The sequence below is a fragment of the Motacilla alba genome, chromosome 1A, assembly GCF_015832195.1.
Source record: "Motacilla alba alba isolate MOTALB_02 chromosome 1A, Motacilla_alba_V1.0_pri, whole genome shotgun sequence".
In the NCBI taxonomy this organism is placed as follows: domain Eukaryota; kingdom Metazoa; phylum Chordata; class Aves; order Passeriformes; family Motacillidae; genus Motacilla; species Motacilla alba.
This window is the reverse complement of record NC_052031.1, coordinates 57,719,543-57,742,806: the sequence shown is the minus strand read 5'-3', so window position 1 is coordinate 57,742,806 and position 23,264 is coordinate 57,719,543. Positions and strand designations below refer to the sequence as shown.

At 44.9% G+C, this 23,264-nt stretch overlaps 2 protein-coding genes across 6 annotated transcripts; one reads left to right on the top strand and one right to left on the bottom strand.

Annotated features, from left to right (window-relative positions):
* Positions 1-4,534: 4,534 nt before the first annotated feature.
* On the top strand, positions 4,535-10,714 carry LOC119708691 (C-type lectin domain family 2 member B-like). Its single transcript, XM_038155366.1, has 5 exons — positions 4,535-4,793; positions 5,248-5,331; positions 6,102-6,286; positions 7,000-7,100; positions 8,722-10,714. The coding sequence occupies exons 1-5, from the start codon at positions 4,652-4,654 to the stop codon at positions 8,834-8,836; spliced, it is 627 nt and encodes a 208-aa protein (XP_038011294.1). The 5' UTR covers positions 4,535-4,651; the 3' UTR covers positions 8,837-10,714.
* Positions 10,715-11,044: 330 nt separating this feature from the next.
* On the bottom strand, positions 11,045-21,355 carry LOC119708785 (killer cell lectin-like receptor subfamily F member 1). 5 transcript variants are annotated; one of them, XM_038155604.1, is made up of 8 exons: positions 21,243-21,355; positions 20,834-20,936; positions 16,624-16,773; positions 15,411-15,509; positions 14,667-14,807; positions 14,161-14,312; positions 13,619-13,731; positions 11,045-13,006 (listed from the first exon to the last, which is right to left on the bottom strand). In XM_038155604.1, the coding sequence occupies exons 2-8, from the start codon at positions 20,913-20,915 to the stop codon at positions 12,871-12,873; spliced, it is 873 nt and encodes a 290-aa protein (XP_038011532.1). In that variant the 5' UTR covers positions 20,916-20,936; positions 21,243-21,355; the 3' UTR covers positions 11,045-12,870. The 5 variants fall into 5 exon arrangements, with proteins under 5 accessions (XP_038011532.1, XP_038011533.1, XP_038011534.1 ...); XM_038155605.1 differs by having other exon boundaries at positions 11,045-13,003; XM_038155606.1 differs by having other exon boundaries at positions 16,624-16,701.
* Positions 21,356-23,264: the final 1,909 nt, after the last annotated feature.

The window sequence follows — 23,264 nt, the reverse complement described above, 5'->3', positions numbered from 1 at the left end:
TGTCTCTTTCTAAATTGAAAGCATATTTTGACATCCCTCACACCAGCCATCCTCCTCAATGACTGCTTGCATCAAGATGCTTTGGAAACATATTTGCAGTTATTTCCCTGACTTTCCATCCCCAAAGAGCAGAGTAAGAAGATGGAGCTGTAGCAGAACAATCCCAGTGTCAGACGCCAGGATCTGTACTGTTATTCCAGAAGGAAGCTGAGCTGGAGGGCCTCTTTGCTTGCACTCATTTTACTGGAGAGGGTGGGAGAGCATTCTACATTGTGTTATAGATTTCTGCCTTCTATTTTCATATTCCAGCTGCTGTGATCCCTTGGATCAAGTGGACTCTCCTGAAGGCTGGGCCAGGGAAAAGCCTCTTCCCTGGGATCCACTGGCCTTCAGCTGGGGCCTTCAGCAGGCAGCAGAGGCAGCAGCTGTGCACCAGACCAGTGGGAAGGGGAAGCCACCCTGGGGCCACTGTAGAAAACTGCACAAACTCCATCAAACCCAGAAAGCCACAGGAAGTCTCAGGACTCAGGAGCAACTACAGCTTGTGAGAAAATCCCTGCCAAGGGCAGAAGTTTGACTGAAAGTGCTTTGTTTCCTCTGTGTTGTTCTTGTTCACAATTCTCTGACCTTGTGAGCAAAGTTTTACAGTAAACTTCCACTTTACAGCTTGTGGTTCTTGGATTACCTTTGGCATCCCTACTGCAAGGGAAAGGTGAAACATTTCCTCCTCATTGTGGTGTGGTCAGGGTCTAATCCTGATGCCAAGGCCAAGAAATCCCTAAGCAAACCCAGTGTGACCTCTCACTCCTTCCATGCTCAGTGCCTCAGGGAATGCCAGGCTGGTTTAATTCTTGCTGCAGCTGGGCAATGGGTGACCCTCCTTGGGACAGGCCAGGCTGGCAGCACCAGCCCCAGGGGGCACATCCTGGACAAAGGACTGGCTCCATTAGTGACCTTTATCAAGGAGAACCTATGACAGGGACACCTCCAAGAGCTGATCCTTGGGGCTCATCCTACTTCTATGGAGCTGTATCCTAACTGTGTCTCAAGCCAGCTGTGGTATTTAGGATACATTTGGTGGAAAAAATGTTCTGAGTATCTTGGCAAAAATCACAACCAAGGGATTTTGATTTTACTGTAGGAGAAAACAGTGAATGAAGGCAAGGTTCTTAAAAGAAACCACCCCAAACCATTAAAAAGCCCAGAAGCTGTGGCATAGAAGTAACTAAGCAGAGACAGACATGAACAGACATCTCAGAGACGAGTGATACTTTATGTAAACAAAAGAAGTTCATGCAGTATTGCACATGCAAACAATTTTATCTGGTTCTAAATGACAAATTAGAACCAGATTAGAACACCAACACAAGAAATGGACCTCACTGCCTAATGGGCAGTTCAGGGAAGATGCACTGGCAATGCAGATTTGCTGTCAGAACAGCAAGCAGGGTTCAGGACACACAAAGAACACCTTAAAGGTAGCACTGACAGTGTTACAGAGCTTGCAGCAATCACTGGCAGACTGGGTTCCTTTTTAGCACACACTGGACTTTCTGGAACTATTTTGGGTTTGTGGCTGCAAAGGCTTCAAATGGGGATTGGCTTTTCAAGGTGCTAAGTGTGATGTTTGCTCTGTGGTGAGTCACAAATTATCTATAAAGGAATTCTGTTCTTTCTTGGGAAGTGGTCCATGGGAATCTCATGGGGTTTAACAGGACCAAGTGTTTGTGCTGCACCTGGGTCAGAACAGCCCCTGGGATCAATCCAGGCTGGAGATGAGCAGAGGGAGCAGCCCTGGCAGGACTTGGGGGTGCTGTGGGGGAGATCTGGCCCTGCCCCAACCCAGAACCCCCTTGTGCTGGGCTACACCCAAAGCCCCAGGGCAGCAGGCGAGGGGGGATTCTGCCCTTCTGCCCCTCTCTGCTGAGCCCCCCCTGCAGGGCTGCAGCCAGCCCGGGGACCAGCACAGGAAGGACAGGGAGCTGCTGGAGCCAGGCCAGAGCAGGGACACCAAGGGGATCAGAGGGATGGAGCAGCTCTGCTGGGAGGAAAGGCTGAGGGAATTGGGATTGTTCAGCCAGGAGAAGGCTTCAGGATGACCTCATTGTCACCTTCCAGTACCTGAAGGGAGCTTGTAAAAAAAACAGGGAGAGAGACTCTTTACATGAGCAGATAATGACAGGACAAGAGTGAACAGTTTTGAACTAAAATAGAAAATATTTAAAGCAGATATTAGGAAAACTACTCAGAGGGCTGCTGAGGCCCTGGGCACAGGGTGCTCAGAGAAGCTGTGGCTGCCTCATCCCTGGCACTGTCCAAGGCCAGGCTGGATGGGGCTCTGAGCAACCTGGGATAGTGGCAGGTGTCCCTGCCTATGGCAGAGGGGTTGGAATTAGATAAAGTCTATTCTGTTCCATGATTCTATGATCAGTGAGTGACAAAAGGTAATCAAGGATTATTTGGGGTAGCAGGAGGCAGCATCACAGGATCCAACTCTGACTTTTCAAGTCAGTCCCATGAAAGCCCTCTTGTACAATGCCATGCTTTTTCCTTAGAATGTTTGCATTTTTCTCCCTACATCCTGGCAATATTTTAAAGTAACTTTCCAGTGATTCACTTTGGAGGGTATTTCTGCCTTTAGCCTTCAAGAAATTTCTGTCTTCTTTATCAACTTTTATTTTAGGAATTGTCTGGAGGCTTCTTAGCCAAACTGATCAGGGAAAGTGAAGGTGAAGGTGAGTGTCTCAAACATCTGGGGTTAATAACAGTAGTTTTGGAGGTCAGATGATTCACAGCTATGTTGACAGTGTTTTTCAGAGATTTTTTTGCCAGCCTGGACAATCTCCTGCAGCTGTGAAAATTACCTTCTGTACTTGTGGGTGAGCATGAAGAGAGCGCTCACTTCTGAATGCTCTGTGGTTAAAAGCCACAATGCTATTTTTGACCTCAGTGACAGGCAGGACTGAATGGCAGGAGCCCAAGCCACTCCTTCAGAGTGAATAAATGCTGAATAAGCTGTTCTTAGAATGCCAGCTGTGCACACACCAGTGCTCCACTGTCTCCTTGTATGTAAAACATGCTCTGCATCAAGCAGGTACTGAACTTCCCTGCTGCCCTAATTCTACACCTTCCTCTCATCCTCTGCCCCTCTGGATTCACATCTTGCAAATCCTCTGGAAAAGTCTCTGGCTTGTGCTCTCCGGACTCACCACCTCTTCTCTCTCCTGGGGATGCTCAGTTCCCTAGCCTCCCTGAAGCCACCATGCCTTAAGCCTTGTCACACATATCTTTTGGATTCTTCTTCATCCTTTTATCTTTCCTTTTCTTCCCCAGTGCCTTCCTGGGAACTTTGACCAGTCCAGCTCTCCCACTTCAGTGTTTAAATGAATTCCTGCTGCAGGCAAAGGCTAAAGTTAGCCACAATTCCAATTATACTTATGGAAGTATAAAGTTTACATGGTTCTTTATAAGCTGTAAACATAAACACTTGGAGATGATTTTCAGCAACTCGCCACTGCCCAGAAACCTTGACAATCAAAGTAATTGGAGACTGCTGTGAAAGCTTAAAGTGTAACCCCCCATGCCCATGGTTTTCTGTTAAAAGTTTCCTGCCCAGGTACAGAAGGATGCTTATTTTGGATAAACCACTGCTGAATTCCTCACCAGCCTCACACAGAAACCACATGATAATTTGGAAAGAGCTGTGTTCCTCAGGCTGTTTGAATACACAGCACAGTCCGGATCTGTTGTAAGTACAGCAGTTATTGTGCAAAACCACCAGATGAAATGGATGATATGTGTGGCCCTGTCTTCCAAGCAATGCTGAAATTTCTATTGCACCTTCATACCCATGGGTAAGCCAGCATCATCAGGCTTTATGTTCTTCTAGGTAAAGCAAATCATTGGCCAGGTTTTCCAAAGTGGTTTAAGTAATCAACGTTTAAATACTTGATTTTACTCTCCTTCTTCATACAAAAGAAGAAAATTAATAAACATGAAATAAATAAAATTTTGGGGGAAAAAATAACCATAAAAAAAACCAAAACACTCGAAAAAAGCAAAACAAACAAACAAAAAAACCCCCCACCAGACAAAACCAAAAGAGTCTTCTCTCCTCGTGTTAGTTCCTGGAATTTGCTGATGTCACAGGATCCCGGTGAGATTTTGCAGGAGCCGACTTCTCCTTGAAAGCGTCCCCATTTCCTATTTCTCCGGAGTTGCGGAGTGACTGCTCCCGGCCCGGGGCCCCGCTCGGCACCGAGCCCGCGCTCCGTGGCCATGCCCCTGGGGGCCGGCGCGTCCCGGGGCCGACAGGGCTGGCAGCGAGGGCAGCAGCAGGGCTGGCAGCGGGAGCAGCAGCAGGGCTGGCAGCGAGGGCAGCAGCAGGGCTGGCAGCGGGAGCAGCAGCAGGGCTGGCAGCGGGAGCAGCGAGGGCAGCGGCCCCAGCGCGGCCGGACGGCTCCGGCCCCGGGCCCATGGCCAGCGGCGCCCGGCGCGGCGGCTCGGCGTGGCGCGGCACCAAAGGTGACGGGCGGGGGACACCGAGGGGCCGCGCTGGGATACGGGTGGGATCCGAGCCGTCCCTCCGGAGCGCGAGGCCGAGCCGCGGGGCCGGCCCCGGGAGCGCATCCCCGGGCATGGGGAGCCGGGAATGCCGCCCGGGAGCCCCGCAGCGCTGGAAACGCCCCGTGCTGGCAGCGGAGCGACTGCCGGGAGAGGGGACCCGCCCGGGTGGCTCCTGGGGACACCTCGTCCCCGCCACTGCCCGAACAGCCGGATACAGGGCAGCGGCAGTGCGTGTGTGCTTCCAGAGCCCTGGAGGGGACAGGGGAGCAAAAGGAGACTAAAAAGCTGTGACTGTGGGATAAGCTTGGATATTTCTCAGGAAAAGTTTTGGGCTCCAGAACCGATGACTTTTCTTATTTCACTTATCCATGCCGTGTTTAGGCACTTAGTGTCCACCGTCATTTTTCCCATGCTCGTTTCTTTTTCTTTGGATCACTTTTAAGTTTTGGATGATGTAACTAAAGTTTACAGTAACTCAGAGTTCTTGTTAGCTCATAAGCCTTGTGAAGATAAGCTAAATGTTTCTGCTCCCAGCCTGCTCTCCACAGAGAGCTACATTTTTTTTAACAGCTTTGTGTGTCCTGGGCTCTACTCCCCTGTCAGCTGGTTCTTATTTGTTATTTTGTTGGGGGTTTTTGTTTTGTTGTGGTTTTTTTTAATCCCTTACATTTAATTTTTCAGGTCTGTTTTCAAACGTCTGGCTGTGGCGAGCTGTCGCTGGAGTCCTTACTGCTGCTGTCATTTTGATTTCATGTATTCAGTTTGGTAAGTAAGGAATTTTAAAAGAAAATACCAGAGTGTGGGGTTCTGTACTCGGAGGGTGCTGAGGCCCTGGCACAGGCTGCCCAGAGAAGCTGTGGCTGCCCCATCCCTGAAGTGTCCAAGGCCAGGCTGGATGGGGCTTGGAACAGCCTGGTCTGGTGGAATCTGTCCCTTCCTATGGCAGGGGGTGGAACAAAATGATCTTTGAGGTCACTCTCAGCCCAAACCACTCTGTGATCCTGTGTGAATCTGTGATTTCTGTTTGAAATTGTGGGCCAGTGCAGGAACAACTCCACATGCTTCACTGGGGCCAGGGAGGGCTCAGTTTAGTCTTAGTTTACTTTTGGCATCAAGTTTGTCACATCACTGTTGGTCTTTATCCAAGTTCAAGAAAACAAATCACAACAGGAAGATTATTAGTGTCAAAAATGACACTATAATAAACAAAATTATTAGTTCAACTGTGAGGAAGCAAGGCATGCAAAAACTGGAGTTGTTGGAACTTTTAAGCTGTAGAAGAGTCCTTGGGTGATTCTTTATGATCACCTTCTCAACTACTTCTACCAACGTGTCCCTGACCATCCTTTTAGGGATATGTCAAGAGGCAGAAGAGTGCAGGATCCAGAATATATCATTAGTTTACAATAATTATTTCAGCTAGACAGAAGTAACAATGCTGTGGCTAGACTGGGATTATTTTAGATGATGCGGTCAGAAAGTAAAACCTTTCCCAGCTGGAAGAAATGGGTAGATTGTTTTTTGTCTTTTCCCAGAAAAGCCTTCTCTAGCCAAAGAGTTTCCTGTGTGTCCTCCCCTGGACTTGTGTCCATCAGGCTGGCTGTACTTCCAGAGGAAGTGTTACTTCCTCTCAGAGAGTGAAGCTGCCTGGAACTCCAGCCAGAGCCAGTGCTCTTCCCACAACGCTTCCCTGCTGGTCATCGAGAATCATCAGGAGCTGGTAAGGGAACCAAAGGGGGATCCTGTTTTCCCCCCAGTTCTCTTCCAGGGAACTGCTTCTCCAGCCTCCTCAGCTGAGCAGTTAGGAAGCTGATGTAAGACCACAATGAGTCACAGCCTGCAGAAGACTTCGTGCCTCTTCTCCCTGAAAACAGGAAACATGAGTTTGAGCACTTGAGAGTTGAGAAAAGCTCTTGAGTACTTGTTTGAATTTAATTTGGTGCTGCTCACAGCTATAAATGGTCATATTGAAGGCCTCTATCAGGGTAAACACTGTTGCATCTCATTTATCTTTAATCAAACAATTGTTTTCTCATATTGAGATAGGTTAATGACACACAAGTTGGCAAATATATTAATTGTGACCTTTGGAGTTTGGAGATAGTTACCCAAAGTGCACCTTGGAGCATTTTTTTCTACATTATACCACAGTATTAAGAAAGATTCCACCCTGAAAAAAGGCTTAGGAAAATATATTCTTTTGTGTCACTTCCAGACCTTGACAGCAGACCTTGATATTTTAGAATAGCCTCTCTCTAGGTCAGTCAACCCTAACCCAGTCACCAGTCTCTGTATATTTAGGTATTAATATTGTTTCTTCAGCAGGAAAGGCTAGATTGTTGTTTTGCTTTTGCCCTGGATCAAAGGCTTTGTATTTTGATAGCTGGACTGAACTTGCAGAACTTCTTTTCTCATGTGGGTTTATTCCTACAGAGGTTTATGATGAAGATAACGAAGCAAGACCCATGGATTGGACTCTATAAAAGAAATGAAGAGTTCTTTTGGGTAAATGGAAAAGCATTAGACAATGAACTGTAAGTTGATGTGGAGGGGTTTTGCTGGTGATATTTGATTATAGGGGAGTAAGAAAAATAATACAGATCTGGTGACTTGTAGGAAATCTCTGTTATTTTTTGAAGGGATGGAGAGGGTATGGAATGCAATGAAGATTTCACATGACATTGTTAAAACTGTGGCAGATGAAAGCTAGGGGATATGTTTGTAATGTTGAGAAGCAACACGAGGCAGGCTCGTGGTAACAGACATTAGAGAAAGTGAAACCAAGAGACACAAAAGCAATGGGAGGAAGGGAATTGGGGGAGGAAGGGAAGATTACAGTAACACGAATTCCTCATTATAGAATATATTTTGCAACAATACAAGCCTGCATGTAAGCTGTGTGAAGTTAATAGCAAAGAGATTTGGGAGACTGCTAATTTTCATTTTTATAGAATGTTCCTCAGAAAGAGGCTGCTGGAGGGAAAGGAAGATGTGAATTTATGTTGCATGAGCTGCTCTGTGGCCAGGGCTCTGTGTTTTGTGCCAGCAGTGCCAGGTGAGGGGCACTTTGTTCCTCTCCCTGGCAGCTGTCCTATCTCCTCAGAGGCTGCTGCAGCTCATCCTGGAGCAGCTGCTGGCAGGAGTTGGCAGAATTACCATTGATAGGCATAAGCAATGAAATTTCACAAGTCTGAAATTACCTTTAAAAGTGGAAAATTTAAATACTTTTAAGTCTGTGACATTACTGGTGATGTGTGACTATATTCACTTCATTCCCAAGCCCCGAAGGTTTGATCTGACAAAGGCATTTAATGTGAGATGTGAGGAACACGTGGGCGCCTCAAATTGAAAACTGCAGTCCTTCCCACTCTTTTATCCCCTGTCTGCAGTACAAACATCCACTGATGCTTTCATTTTCAGTGAGGTTCTTTCCATTCTTAGACTTCTGTCTCACTGCTTGCCTCAAACTGCCCCTCCTGAAGGAGAGGGCAACCACCTTGATATCTAAGCTCAGGTGTCACTACACTGGTGGGGATTTGTCCCTTGGCTTTTTCAGAGACCATTCCAGTTTGCTTATCCATAGAACTTGATAGCCCTTTGTTTGAAAACAGAGTTGCTGAAGGAGTCCCTTTCCTCTTACATAGGGACCCCTACAGTGTGGAAACTGAGGATTGCTTCTTGTTTTCCCCCACCTCCTTAACCATGGTGCCTGTTGGGTTCTGAGGAAGGGAGATATTAGAGATGCATTTCCTTCACAGCTTCTGCTGGAACCTTTTAGCTGGATAGGAGGATGTGGAGGTGCAAGGTGGTGGTGCCCATCTTGATGGCACAGCATCCCTGCAAAAGGCAAACCTGAGTTTCAGTCTCTGCTCTAAGGGTGTGTTTCACATTAAGTGACTACTAAACAAGATGCAGGAGTACTACAAGTCCTGGATTTTGTATTCTGGGCACAAGATACGATTAAGAAAAGACAATCTCCATGGTGTTCTCTTCAAGGCTCAAAACATCATCCTCCTGTGGTGCCTTGCTGAGATAAATCAGGCTTTATTCAAAGAAAATTCAAAGAGAGCCTGAGGTGCTCATAGCTGCCTTTGCTCTCGTGCAATATTTGATTGTGGGTGTCCAAGTAATCCTGTCTTCCCTTCTCCCTGACAGGTTTGAAGTAAAAGGCTCTGGCAGCTGTGCCTATCTGGAGTCCAAAGGAGTCTCAGCCTCAGGATGTTATTTAACCAGAAAATGGGTCTGTAGCTTGAATATCAACTCAGCATAATAAAGGTGGACAAAGCCACCACCCCTGACTCTCAGAGCTCTGATATGATGCCTGCACAGGCTATGTCTACACTTTGGGACCTGGCTATGTGTTCCAGCTCCTACCCAGAGGTGAATGACTTTTCTGGTAGCCAGAATTCTGCACTCATGGAGGAAGGCTTTAAAGATACAATTTTAAAGGCTCTCTTCAGCATCTTGATAAGTCATTTCCTTGCCCCATTTTTCCAGCTACTGCCCAGCTGTAGTTTTGTTTTGCTGTGCCATCAGTATTTCCTCCATTTAATCTTCTCTTGTAGGAGCAGCTGCTCTTTCTTTCCCTTTTGGGTGTGCAGTTGGAGGTTTTAGTTCTGCTTTTCCTTTTGCCAGGCTTTATGTGCATGGGTGGTGAAGTGGGTCTGACTGGAGGGCTGCCAGTGCCTCATGGATACGGAACAATGCAGAAGTGAACACTGTTGTTTTAGACAGGATCACAACAAACTCCTCTCTTTCCATTTGATGGGATGTACCTTGCATTGTGTTCCACGTTTTGTTAATGTTATGTTACATTAATTTTGTTAAATCCTGGTGATAACGCTGTCAAGCTGATTTATGTAGCTGCACTGCACCTAAAGTTATCCTCACAACACATTCTTTAGCCAAAAAAGGTCACAGTAGATAAGAATATTTATTTACCTGAGCATCTGCACTGATGCGGGAAGTGGTGGGAGAAGAGTTGGAACTGGAAGAATGATAGTGAAGCTGCAGGCATTAATGTGTAAGTGTAGGAATAGTCCTGATTGCAGGGAGGCAAAATCAGGAGAAGGGAATGAGAGAATTAGCAGCAAGGGATATTTCTCTGTGTTTCCCTTATGCCCTGTGCCTGTCATGGTGTGAGGCTTCTGAGCCTCATGGTGTCATGGTGTGGGCATTTCCAGATGGACAGTCGGTGTTTCCTTGTGTAGGTGACATTCTCAGCAGCAGCCTCCTGTGCTCTTGGATTGCTGGGAGCCTGAACTGAATCCCTGTGATTGTCTGAGTCCTACACATGTCTAGCAGGTTGTCCAAAGATTAAGAGTGTCATTTGACCCAGAGGAAGCAAATTTGCCTGGAAGGAGTGGAACTATGAAGTTTCTAGAGAAGGAAGAATGGGAAGTTGACCTTCATTATTTTCTGTGACAGAAGGACTTGACTGTAGCAGGACCATACACATGGATACTATCAGCAACTTGTGCCTTTCAGATGTTTATTTAAATATAATCACTAATTTTGCTGGATTACACTTTTCTTAATTGCTTGTATTCCTTATAGGCACAGTAACAGGACTCTACAGTGTAAAAAGCCTAATTATCTATTTATTTATATGTTGGGGGGAAGGTGTTATTCTGCAATGTTTTTACATTAACCTGATTCTGAATGATATCGTATGTGAAATAGCCCTGAAAAGATACTTAATAAATTTTAATTTATTATTAAAAATAATAAATATCTTTACAGAGCCCCTGAATTACAGTGGTTTGTATCTTAATATTGGGATATTAAAAGTATTTTTCATCTCAGGCACCATTTTGGTGAAAAAAAATCTGAAGGTAAGTAAAATATTCATATTTTGAACATGAAAAAATCTTTAATCATAATGTTGGGGCTGACATGAAACAGAATATTTGATCCAAAAAAGAATGTTTTTCCCTTTTTAACACCTTGTAATGAGTCAGACTTTTAAGAAAAGGTCAAAAAATGAAAGCTCTTCTAGAATCTGACTCCTCAGGGATGCAGTGAACTTCTTTGTTGATGTTAAGAAAAGAAGGGTTGTAGTTATGATATTTTGTGAAAATCCCTTTGCTAGGATTTTCTTCTCCTGAGAAGCTGAAGGGCCTCAGCTTCAAGTGTAAACAATTTGTTATCTGCTACTGTGGAATGCAGCAGGTGCTTTCTTGATTGGTCAATGTGGGATGTTTCTACTTGGTGACCGATCAAGAAAGCAGCAGCTCTCAGACTCTCTGGGAGTCAGAGAACTTTGTTATTCATTCATTTCTATTCCTGTCTCGCCTTCTGATGAATCTTTCTCTCTGTTCTTTGTAGTATAGTTATAGTGTGGTCTTTTTTAATGTAATATATATCATAATATAATAAACCAGCCTTCTGAAATGGAGTCAAGATCTCCCCTTCACCAAGTCCTGACTGCCCTGAAGACCTCTGCATCAAATGGTGACCCCAGACGTGCCATCAAAGGGTCAAGCTGCAAACTCTGCCAACTTGCTTTACTCAGAGTGGAGTTTGATGGAGTACTTCAATGGTGATTTCTTTTTTCTTTTAAATAAGTGATTGCTTAAATTGTAGGTAAGAACTTCAGTAAGGCCCTGCAAAAACTTGCTTAGTTACATGAATAATAGCAAGAAGGCCCAAATCGTAGATGTTTCATGAGTATTCTTAAAACCTAAACACCAGAGAAGCCAGCATGCAGGAGTTTGTTTTTCTTGTTAAATTCAGCATGAATCAAGAAAGGTCTGCCAGAAAACCCGCAATTGTCAACTCCACTGCATGGAGAAGGGTGTGCTTTGAGTACCCGGAAGTGAAAATTTCTCAGCAGTCAGAAATTCTCTCTCTGTAAAGCATGCATTATATAGGTTTAGATGATTATCTTACTCATTTCAGACTCTTTCCTTTTCTTTGCTTCTCTATCTAGAATGAGCAAACCAATCTTCTTCCCCCCACGTGCTGTGCTGAGTTTGGGGGATTTTTGTTGTTTACTCTTACATAACACCAGTTTCTCATGGGTCTTGAGCTGCTGATGCTGCATTCTGCGTGGCAGATCTGTGCTGGGATTTTTTTGTTGTTGTTGTTGTTTGAAGGGAAGTCCCTGAGGGTACAGTTCACTTTTTAATCTGCAGCCCTGAAGTGCTGGTCATTAACCCTCCCCAGGCATGCACAGGTATGAAAAAACATCTCTGTGAAACTGCAGCTGCCTTTATTTGTGTGCAACACAGCAAAGATGAGGTAAAGGCTCACCACCTCAAAAGCCATGTTAGACTTGTTTCTCATTGCTGTAAGGATTTAAATTCCAGTTGGTGCCATTTTGGTTACAGTAGCACCTTCAATTAATGACATTTCTTCATTTTTGTTAAACGTGAATCTAATAAAGGCACTAGGTCAGACTGCTCTTAGCATTTTTGTGTTCTAGACCCAGAAATAGCATTTATTCATGACACTTCAATGCCTAAGTAATGCATTTATTGTGTACATTCCCAGGCATTAATTTCAGCAGTCTTTGGCTTGGTGCTTCATCATACCATAATTGTGGTTGGAATTTACAATGTAAAGGGATAAAATATAGGTGGAGAGGAAGGTTATCAACTTTATTTCCTTGCACTGCAATGTTGTTTTACAGCCCAAGCCCTTCCCTAGTTAATCCCTTCAGATTCCAAGGCTCAGCACCAGAAGAGGATGGGAGCAATCAGCACATTAACCACAAGTGTTACAAGTCACTCCATGCCTGCTCTGCTGTCTACACCCAGTAGCTGGGCAGCAGCTTTGAATAAGACACTGTCCAATAAATGCATTTTTTTCCAGCCCTCAAATGACTTCCGTGGGTCACAATTAGACCCCAAGGAAAAAAAACAACACAAAACCCCAAGCCCACAAACTTAAGCAAACACTAAAATCCTGAAACCCAAATAGGAAGTCCTCAACTCAGCAGCTGCCTGCAGGCAGGGGTGACAGCAGAGGGCACACCTTTCATCCCCGACAGGGGCCACAGTTCCTGTACATCACACTGTTTATGTGCACAGTGCTCCTCCTTATGAATATCTCTTCTCCTCTGACCCTTTCTGAGGCAGCTTCTGCCAAAATCTGTCCGTGTGAAGGCTCAGCACCCCAAAATCCTCGTGTGCCAGCTTGCAGGCCTGCTGCAGGACCTGTCTTCTGACTTCTTAGGGAGCACAGCACAGCAAAGTGCAAGGTTCCCTGCAAGTCTGATGAAAATTATTTACATCACAAGTTGCTATGTCTGTAAAATGGGTCTTCTGGTGAGAAGGTCTGCCTGGTGTCTGGAAATGTGGCTCAGAATACCAGCAAAGTTGCATTCTTCTTACAGATCCACTCCTTTAAGGTCTGGCAGTTATCTGCCTGAATCAAGTTTTTCCTTCTGTAAACAGCACAGTTCTTGTCAGCCTCGATGCTTTTTAGAGCTGTCCTGCTGAGAAACCAGAAAGAATGCAGTGAGTTGCTGGGTTTAAACTCACCTTAAAAATCCTGGTGGTGCTCTGGGTGAAGGGGGTGGATGATGGCCACTTGACCACCCCCTTGAAGCACAGCAGCTGTGCAGAGGTGGGTTGGGCACTCCCAGCAGGGACTGCTGGTTTCTGAGGGATGGATGCTCGGCATTATTAGTGTTACAAGGATAAGGATCCTCCCCATGCAGCCACAATGCTGAAGAAGGCTGCAGAGATCCCAGCCAATGCTATGTGGTGACAGGCATCACCTTCAACAGAGGCAGGCAGCACATGGTCTGCAAAGTGAGAGAGTTTCTTGGCAGAGATTTCAGCAGAAGTGTGTAATAATATCTCTGTATTAATAATTATATGAGCTGTGGCTGAGATTAGTCCTGGAGGCAGAAATCAGTTTCCCAAAGTGCCCAGCAGGAACCTGTTGACCTGGAACTGGCCATGAAATAGACTCTGAATAGGTACCTGAGGCTGCAGGCCTAGATCTGTGGCTGGGTAATTAGCACAGATTCAGAATTGTATTTCCAGGTAGGGATACCACACTTTGCTTTCCCCAAAGATATCCTCCCCACAAAAATCATCACCTCTTTTCTTTTACTCTGTGATCTTCCACTGAACTCCATGTTTTCTCCATGTCTTTGGTGCCCAAGCCAATCCAGATGTATTTGGTGTCTTTGTCTTTGTTGTCTATAAATTCCTGTGGAATGATTAGAAGGACGTTACCTGACAGAAGAGCTTTCCTGCTGTGCCCAGGTCATGCTCCTGCCTCATGCACAGGTTTTATTTCCTCTTGAAGGGCAAGGGCGGGGATGCAGCCATGGCAGAGCAGCCCCTTACATCAGCCCACACACATGACCAGCCTCCTCTCTTCCCAGAGCCAAGCAGTAGAAAGTCCCCAGCATTTCCTCTTCCCAGTCAAAACTACTCTGGCTCCCACACCTGGCACCTCTCGTGCTTCTTCTCTTCAGCTCTGCTCTGCTGACATTCCCAAACCCAGCTCCTGGGCAAGGAGACTCAGATCCCTTCCCTGATGGGGCTCTTGCTTGTCTGTGGGTACTCTTGACATCCAGGCCATTTTCTCTTGGATAAATGTTTGGCTGAGGCCTGTCACTGCTGCAAGACTCACCATCTCAATTTCATCCTCAATGACAAGCAGCTGGGATTTCCTGGCCAGGCAGTTTTTCTGGCTGTCCTCCCAGCTCCTGGCCTCCTCAGAGAAGAAGTAACATCGGCCCCTGTGCAGCTGCCAGCCGGGGGGACACAGCTCACATGTTGTCCCTGTGGGTGGACAGGGGGAATATTTAGCTCCTGCAATGGATGGAATTCCTCCCCCTGTTTACGAACCATTGTCTGGAAAGTGTTCTCCAGGACAAGAGGAGGATATATGGCATTTCTGACAGCAGCTCCTGGCAGATAGAAATGTAATGAAAATACTGGAAACTTTATATCAACAGAGGAGCAAGACTATCGTGATTAAAATGTTAGTTTAGATTTTGTTATCACTGCTCTGCAGAAGCACCATTCTTCCTGAGTTCCCACATAAACTGCAGGGTGTCAGGGAAATGGGAACAGAGACAACAGAACTGTGCACACCACACCTGCTCTCTGCTGGAAAGGAGTAATGTGCCTCACCCTGTCCATCTTCACACAGCTCCTCCATGAGCTGTTTCAGGAGCGCTGCTGAGACTGTCCTCTCTGAAGAAATGTCACTGCTGGTGCTGTTCAGACCATAGAGGGACAAACTTCCTGATTTTCCTGCTCTGCCCTTCAAAACTGGAACAGCCCAAAGTCAAAAAAATAAAAAAATAAAAGAAAGAGGTCATGGTTAACAACAAGGATAAAGAAATGCAGTCTTTGTATCCAGAGCTGGACTGTGAATGTGAGGATGTCTCTGTGTACGTTGCCTGGTACACAGTTATGAGCAAACTCAGTGAGCAAAGCCCTCCTGAGCAGATGTTCATGGAATGGCCTGGCTTGGAAAGACTATAAAGACCATCTCATTCCAAAACCCTCCTGCCATGGGACAGGGACACCTGCCACTATCCCAGGTTGCTCAGAGCCCCATCCAGCCTGGCCTTGGACACTTCCAGGGGTGGGGCAGCCACAGGTTCTCTGAGGATCCTGTGCCAGGGCTTCACCACCCTCACAGGGAAGAATTTCTTCCTCATATCCAATCTAAACCTCCTCTGGGTCAGTGTGAAGCCATTTCCCCTTGTCCTGTCACTCCAGGCCCATGTCAAGAGTCTTTCATTTCCTGTATTTGTGTGCCAGTTGACACCTTTTAGTGGGACACTAAGGGAATTTTTCTCTCAGTTCTTTCAGAGGTTTAACCATGTCTGCAAGGAAGGGATGAAGCAGGAGGTAGGGTCTACTCACACTGCTTGGCTTGTATGGCCACGACTCCCAGCAGGATGAGCACGAGGATTGCCAGGACCAGCGCCACATAGAACCAGGCTGAGCACCTGTGCCTGCAGCCTGCAGGGAGGCAGGAGGAACAGCAGCTTAAGGTCTCGGCACTCTTAAACTTAACACTGGGGAAACAACCAAGAAATCATCTGCCTAAGATCAGTCTGCTGTCGGGAGGATGCAGTGGCATTTACTTATTAAAAATCTGCATCCATTTTGCACACATGGAAGTGAAATCAAAATGTTTGGTCACATAGAGCAAGTGATTAAGAATCAACCATTAAGAATTTCCCTTTTCTCCTTTGACGTATTTTTCTTAAGCATTGCCTCCTCCCACCTACCCACACACACCCTGCAGGACCTTGCAGAGCAATTCAGGGCAAGTATTAAGGATGGGCTGTGGTGTCAGGGACAGGCTGTGGTGTCTGTCAGGGATGGGCTGTGGGGCGTTCCTCCTCTCTGCTCCCAAGCGTTACTGTTCCCGTCCTGCAGTGCAAAGATAACTTCCCTAAATGCACAGGGAAAAAAGCCCCAGACTGAAACCCCCCTGGCACGGCACAGGGAAGTGCATCAGAGCAAGCCTCTCTCCAGCTGTTTCACGTTCGTCTTGTGACGAGGGAAACACTCGGGAAACTGCAGAACCCGAAGAGATTTGGGGTTAAGGTGCCAGTGCCACAAGACACAGACTTGCACTGTCATAACCTCTGTTTCCCTGACCTTGCCTGCATGAGATGAGCAACTGCTCCATCCTCTGGCTGCCTGACCTATCTGGTATGATCTTCCCTTTCCCTGGCAGGCAGGTCCTTCATTACAGGGAGGGTGACCATCACTAGGCACTAATGGCACACAGAGGCCTGGGCATTGCCCTGCTTTCAAAGCCAAATGCATCCCTGGAACTCCCCCCATGAAGATTCTAAAAAAAACATGGAATTTTACTTTGCTTTACTACATTTCCCACGTAGGGCACAAAATTTTTAGAAATTATTTTTAAAACATCTCTCAGTATTATTTTTAAAAGGAAAGTGTAAAAGCTGAGAAGCCAGGAAGAAAAGCAGCAGATGAAATGACAGAGCAGCCCTTCATTTGAGAGAGAGTACATAAAGGCTCTTGAGAACAGGTTTCACTGGTGGGCAATAGGAAAAACTCCATCTATAATTAGTAACCAAACAAAATTGCACAGTACCAGGAGCGGAAGTCTCTGCTCTGCTGTTCCCTTGGGGCTGGGGCTTCACATGCAGCTCAGCATATGTGATCATATTTCCTGTAGGGAGAGGGCAACGCTGACATTTGCTCCTGTGCCAATCACCAAGTGGAGGAACAATAAAGGCAGAGCCTGTATGAAAAGGGGGATGTGTTTCCAGGGCTGCTTGTTCAGCATTTTCCTTTTCCTAGGCAACGGCAGGCAAGACGATGATTTACCACTTCCTCCTGCTATCAGGCAGGAGAAGCCTTCTCCATAAGCTTTGAACTGTTGTTTGCTGTGTGGCTGGAGCAGGAGCCAGACAAACAGGCTGAAGGATGGGAAGGACCTGGATCCTATCCATGGCAAGCATCCCATCTGTTGCTAAGCCATCTCAGAAGGTACCACAGGGAATGGAGGGTCACCAGACCCGCCACTGCTTTGTGGGGCAGAGAGGTGCCAAAAGGAAAACCAGCACTCAGAGAAATGCTCCTGCAGCAAGGTAATTCCTGGGGGCATTCCTGATTTGTGAGTGCTTATTCCAGGGTATTTCAGTGCTGCCTGTAGCAGCAATGGACCTGATGGTTGAAGACATCCTTTTCCAAAAGCACGTTGCCAAAACAAAACAAAAAATGGCATTAAAATCTCACAGTGTGGGTTTAAGGCACGTGGATCTTTCTGAAGATGTTTTCAATATCATTCACCTGGGTATTTTGCAGAGCTACTGATTAGTACTATGGAAGGTATTTGTACCTTTGGGACACTGCTTTTGGCTCCATAAATTGAGAGATTTTTATCCATCGGTATAAAGAATAAGCTTCTGTGCTACCACCCTAGTTTGTGACCACTGAGGCTTTTAAAAAGAAGTGTTGTATTAAATTTTCACTGATCAGGGAAAAACTTGGCAGAGGAAGAGAGTCTCATTAGGTTAAAATGAGGCAGCATTTCATATGAGAATTACTGAAGTATGGAGAGGTTTTACAGTTAAAAAACCCGCTGAGATCCTGATTGGCAAATAAGGGTTATTCACATAGGGGAGACAGCCTATGCTTTAGAGAACACGACCTAATACACTTGGTTGCTTACTTTCTTTCAATTTATTAGTTCAATGAACTTCAGAAAATTTGTAAATTAAATTTAATTGTTCTCAAATCAAATGCCCTAAAAGTTTTTTTCTTCTTAGAATGTAAATAATTTTCCAAAAACACTCAGGACTTTTAAACTTTTAAATGCACTAGCCCTGTAAATGAGGTACTTCTAAAAATTGTATTTTAGACATTCTGCCACTATTAATAAATAATTTGTCTTGTAAATGCACATTTATTCCTTCAAAGAACATCTCTAAGCCTGTAAGAAAAAACCTTATCCATGCAAGGTAAATGTTTAACCAAAATCATTCTTTCTATTACAGTGTGTATGGGCTGGTGTGGTTATCTGAATGCTGGAATGATTATTTGAATGCGAAGTCCTCGGAAGTCAGCAGGGGGATTTAACACACCACACAACCTTAATTCTGCCAGATGCTTCCACACCCTCACCTAATTCAACAACAAGGTGGAGATCTCTGTCAGCCACTGAAACTGAAATTTCACTTCACTTCCCTGTGCCTGTTGTCAGGTGCAGAAGAACATCTCTGTTTATTGGAAGCTTCTGCTTGGTCAATGGGCAGACAGGGAGTACTCCTGGGGAGGTCCATTAGGGAATGTTCTGTCTAGATGTGGGCCAGCACATCCAGGGGACTGGGGAAAGCTCCAGAGGCTCCAGGTGGCCCTGGTCAACACCCGGCGCAGCCCGGGAGGTTAAGGAGGGGAACAAGAAGTTAAGGGCACAACCAATAGCAGGCTACAACTGCCTGTGGGCTAGTTTGGTGGTAGACTTGAACTCTCCTTGGTTTGTCCTTCTCCCAAGGAAAGTTCTGTGTAGCCACTCATGATTCATAATCAGGCAGCTCTCAAATTATCTGTGAGAGAACTGGGACACAAAAACTGCCAGAGTCTTTTGCTGGAAAATGGATTCCCAGGTGTGTTTATCCTTGCTGGGATTTGGGAACATTTACTACTTTCGAACACCTGTTTTGAAGCACATGCGTGGTAACAGCACCTGCACCTTGCAAAGCCTGGGCACAGATAGTGCCATTGCTAAATCCTCCTCAACACACTCTGGCAGAGCATCCAAGAATCCCCTCGTCCCTATTGTAAAGCAGGAGGCCCCAACATCTGGGAGAAATGATGCATCTGACTCCATTGATATCAGAAGGCTAATGAATTACTTTATTATAGTATATTATTTTATACTATATTACACTATATCTAAAATGAAACTGCACAAGCACTTAACTCAACTGAACAAAATCTTGTGACTGTCTGCCGACCGACTGGACACGTGCTTGGCCCTGATAGGCCAAGGAACAAAATGCCATCACTCTGGGTAAACAATCTCCATATTGCATTCTACTTTGGCACAACACAGGAGCAGCAAATGAGATAAGAATTGTTTGGGTTTTTTTCTCTGAGGTTCCTCACTGCAATTTCCAGAAAATATCCTTGGGAAGTTGTGCCTTAGTTTTCTCTGTGAAGAGAAATGTGGCCACACGTCCCTGTTATCCAAAGCACCTGAGTGACTGCTGAAGTCCAAGTCTAAGTCCAAGCCCAATCAAACAAAATGTATTTGAGTATTATCAGACATAAGAGTGGGGAAAGAGACTAGGAGCTGTAAACAGTGAAGAAAAGATTAGTTAAAAGATTTTGTCTCTGTATATTTGAGATAGAATAACTAAGGCTTGTAGAACTATGGGGTAGATCTCTGGTGCCTGTTTTTTAAAGGAGATGGAAGCACTGGAATTTTAACAGAAGAACATCCATAAAAATTATTAGCATTTTTGAGAAGTTAAATATTTAAAGGGAAAAGGACATTGAGAAATCACTTAATTACCACGGCCAGTAACTTCATGTGAGAAAATATCAAGAGTTAAAATCAGTTCAACAAAAGTTTACTAAGAGCCATCCATATTAAGGATGAATTTTATTGGAACTGGCCTGTCCAAAATTGAGCTTTTCCTTTAGGCAGCATGATCAAGGACTAGTTTTGGATGTCTTCTAATCAAGATTTGATGTCTGTCTCCCTTCACAAATAAGTCTCATCACTTTGGATCCTGGGTAAAATTCCAGGCAAGCCCTCTTTGTGTTGCACAGGTTACAGCAGTGCAAACAACATCCATAGGTGCATGAACACAGAGTTTAAGGTAGTATTTCATGACATATATATAATAAAATGAACTGATTTTTATCTTTTGGATACCAGTCTTGTAAAAATATATAAAAGGTATTCTTTTCTGTCATTTAAGTGCATGTATTCAGAGCACCATCATCACTATTAATCTCCATTGTAAATAGAACATCTAAAAATGCTCATTACACAATTTGTTTCCTTAAGGGATTATTTACAATAATTACTAATGTAAGCATGTAAATATCCTTAGTCTGATGCCACACACATTTCCTATTTGCTCATAATAAGCTGTCATTCATGTTAGATGTGATCCAGAATTTTGTTCAAATGCTTTTATGAATGAGTTGATTTTTTTTTTTCCCAAACAGTAGAAATGTCACTTCTTCAGAAAATTTAGTTCAAATCATCTCCTTACCCTGAATACTGGCTTAATCCTTTGGGGCTTTTTTACAAAAATATGAAGTGATCACAAATTGATAATTTGGTTCTGGAAAATCACCACTGGAAAATTAAAGAGAAAGAGCAGGAAGTTTTTAGGGGACATTCAGTACTTCCTTCAGTGACAGCGGCTGCACTTTAGACTGATACTAGTTTCTTGATTCACTGGTTAATTTACTGCTCCTTTTCCATGAACATAAACATTGATCTGATTTGTGGGCTAGGTAGTAATTCAGTGGAGCATTGTCTTGATCGTGTTACTCATTTAAAAAGAAATATTATGCTCATTACTCAACCAATGAAAATTTTTCTTTCTCGTTCTGTTACTTAAAGCCTGGGACCAGACCTGAGCTGCTGCTCCTTGGTGATTCTGCTTTGGGGCAGCTTGGCTGATTCGTGCTGTGAGGATCTCATCCACTATTCCACCTTCTTGCCCTTCCCATGCAGCATCTTACGGCATTCTTCTAGTTTTACCCAATTCAAAATGTGAGAGAGAAAGAGAGAGAGAGCTCAAGACAGCAGAAAGTGTGTGCCCAAGAGGTTTTACCTGGGTTTGCTGTCCCTGAAGGAGTGTGTGGCCTTTCCCTTGGCAGCATCGCCACGGCCGCGTAGGTGACATCCCCTGCCATCCGCAAGCCTGTCCCTCAGAGCTATGGAAAGAGCAGCTTTAACTCAGTCATTTGCATCCTGTCTCAGCTTTGCCTGCCTCCAAAACACTCACATGCTGTACTATGGCTCTGAGGAAGGCTGAGAAGCACAAAAAAAGGAAGTCACTGAGTTACTTCTTTCAGTGCAGCTTCAAAGCCTATTTTCAGCTCCCATTCTGTCTCTTCTTGCCCTTCAGAATACAGGAGCAAATGAAGATTAAAACCCATCATTTTCACTAATATGTGAGAAAAAATCTTGTTGGTCAAAGCAGAGGGAATTCTCTAAGTAATGCCCAAAAATGGACTTACACAGGTATGAAAGGTTTGCTGGTTCTCAGGAGAATAGAGAGTACAGTTTCTGTGCTGTGGCTGTTTGGTGCTCCTGCGCATGATCTGACACAGCCTATCCACCTGAAAGAAAGATAAACAAGAAGTACATGTAACAGTGTAAGGTGTCTTGGGGTTAATATACTGCAACCACACAGCTTCAAAAATGTAACTCAAATTCTAACCTGCTCCACCCACAAAGTACTTCAATGGTTTAACAGCTGAATTTCGGTGATATTGATGATGCAATGACATGAACTTAAAACAAAATTTAAAAAAACATGATCAATGCTTTTTACAAGAATGTTTCCATACTTTACTGTAACAGTATTTACAAGGAGCTGCTGTTCCTACATTGCTTGAACTATTTCCTGCTTGAGCCAACAACTCACAGATGGAAAACCTGAGTTGTCCTGCCTTTATTACCTTAACCTCCTTTTTCATTACCCTCATGTTTGCTGCAGGATATTTTGATGACATTGTTTTTGTCCTCAATTTCAGGTCAAGGGGAAACCTCACAGATTTCAGTTGAAACATGAACACCTTCTAAAACCTAAATATACATTTAAAACACTCAGAAATGGAGTCCTGACATTTCCTGCTCTGCGTTTTGTACCTTATTCCCACTTTAAAAATTCCCTCCAAGTTCAACACAGAAAAGGTCTGCAAACTTACATGGGTCTGTTGAAAATAACATTTACACAGGCTGTTTGCAGGGTTTTGTTATATTCAGAGGGACCTGAAAAAACCAAAGTTTGGGGCTGTAAGCTTCTATTACTGATTTTTCCCTTACGATGTTCAACGCTGGTGACGGTGTTAAATGCACAAACAAAAAGGTGTTGGGGGGAAAAAAAGAACCTTTGATGGTCATGGAACAGATTAGTCAGAAGTGCTGCCTGAGTGTGATTTATAAGCGATGTATCTAAATCATGAGGGGTTCATTATCTGATAATAAACGATAAATCGATGCCGTGAGCTGCAGCCTGATAAGGTTTGTTTCACAGACACCTACATAGCAGCCATACCACCAGGCCTCACATGCAACACAACTTTGTCCTCTGAATCAGTTTTCCCCTGAACTTCTCAGCATGCTTTACAGCAGGATAGTTAGGCTCTGAAATGGAAAAAAGAGATAACCAAAACCCAACCCTGAACCAAACACAGTTTCCTTATTTGGGGTTTTCTGAAACTTTAGTCCATAAAGGAGAGTTAGAAGGTGGGTTGTTTGAATTCTCAGTCTCTTTCCATCACTGCACACACACTTCAGCAGTCTTTTCTCACATGATTTCCTCCTAAACCAGTCACAATCATCCAGAGGTAACCATGTACAGTCTTGAGGTTGTTCCCTCTTGTCCTGTCCATTGTTCCCTGGGAGCAGAGCCTGACATCCCCTGGCTGCACCCTCCTATCAGGGAGTTGTGCACACCCAGAAGGTCTCTCCTGAGCCTCATTTCCTCCAGGCTGAGCCCCCCCAGCTCCCTCAGCTGCTTCTTCACAAGCTGTAATCTGGGTTGAGTTAAATTTATTGCATGATCCAGCTTCACCTTGAGTCTTTTGGGTTTTCCAGGTAGAGCCTTGCCTCAGCCTCTTCTTTCCTCCCAGGAAATGAATCTGGATTAATAGACCAGACCTTACAGAACCCTGTGAGGCCCCTGAAGTACCAGGGGCTGTGTATCAAACATCCATATGGCTGGGGAGGGGGGAGCGGTGTTTTAGCCTTGAATTTTCAGACTTTTTCGAGAACATGGAGATATCTGAGGGTCCAGACTCTCTTGCAGCACCTGCAAGGAAAGACAGTGGGATTTTTGTGGGGGATTTCTCTGCATATCATGTAGAGCTTGACAGCCTGGAGCTTCGGGGGCTCTGTGGGGGGAGGCAAAGGGATGTGAGCTCATGTCATTCCCCATCCTGACATGCTCCTGGGTGCACACAGACTCCCTCCTGCCAACTGCCAAGCCCGAGTGATGTCACTGAGCGATGTTCTGGTGGCAGCACAGTTACCAA

Excerpts from the sequence above, each read along its gene's own strand:
- LOC119708691 (XM_038155366.1), top strand. The coding sequence starts at position 4,652 with ATGCCGCCCGGGAGCCCCGCAGCGCTGGAAACGCCCCGTGCTGGCAGC. Across the intron at positions 4,794-5,247 it reads CCGGATACAGGGCAGCGGCA|GTCTGTTTTCAAACGTCTGG; the intron begins GTGCGTGTGTGC and ends TTAATTTTTCAG. Across the intron at positions 7,101-8,721 it reads AAAGCATTAGACAATGAACT|GTTTGAAGTAAAAGGCTCTG; the intron begins GTAAGTTGATGT and ends TCTCCCTGACAG.
- LOC119708785 (XM_038155604.1), bottom strand. The coding sequence starts at position 20,915 with ATGGCAGGGGATGTCACCTACGCGGCCGTGGCGATGCTGCCAAGGGAA. Across the intron at positions 16,774-20,833 it reads TTCAGGGACAGCAAACCCAG|GCTCTGCCTTTATTGTTCCT; the intron begins GTAAAACCTCTT and ends CTTTTCATACAG. Across the intron at positions 14,313-14,666 it reads GCTGTGTGAAGATGGACAGG|GGACAACATGTGAGCTGTGT; the intron begins GTGAGGCACATT and ends GTCCACCCACAG.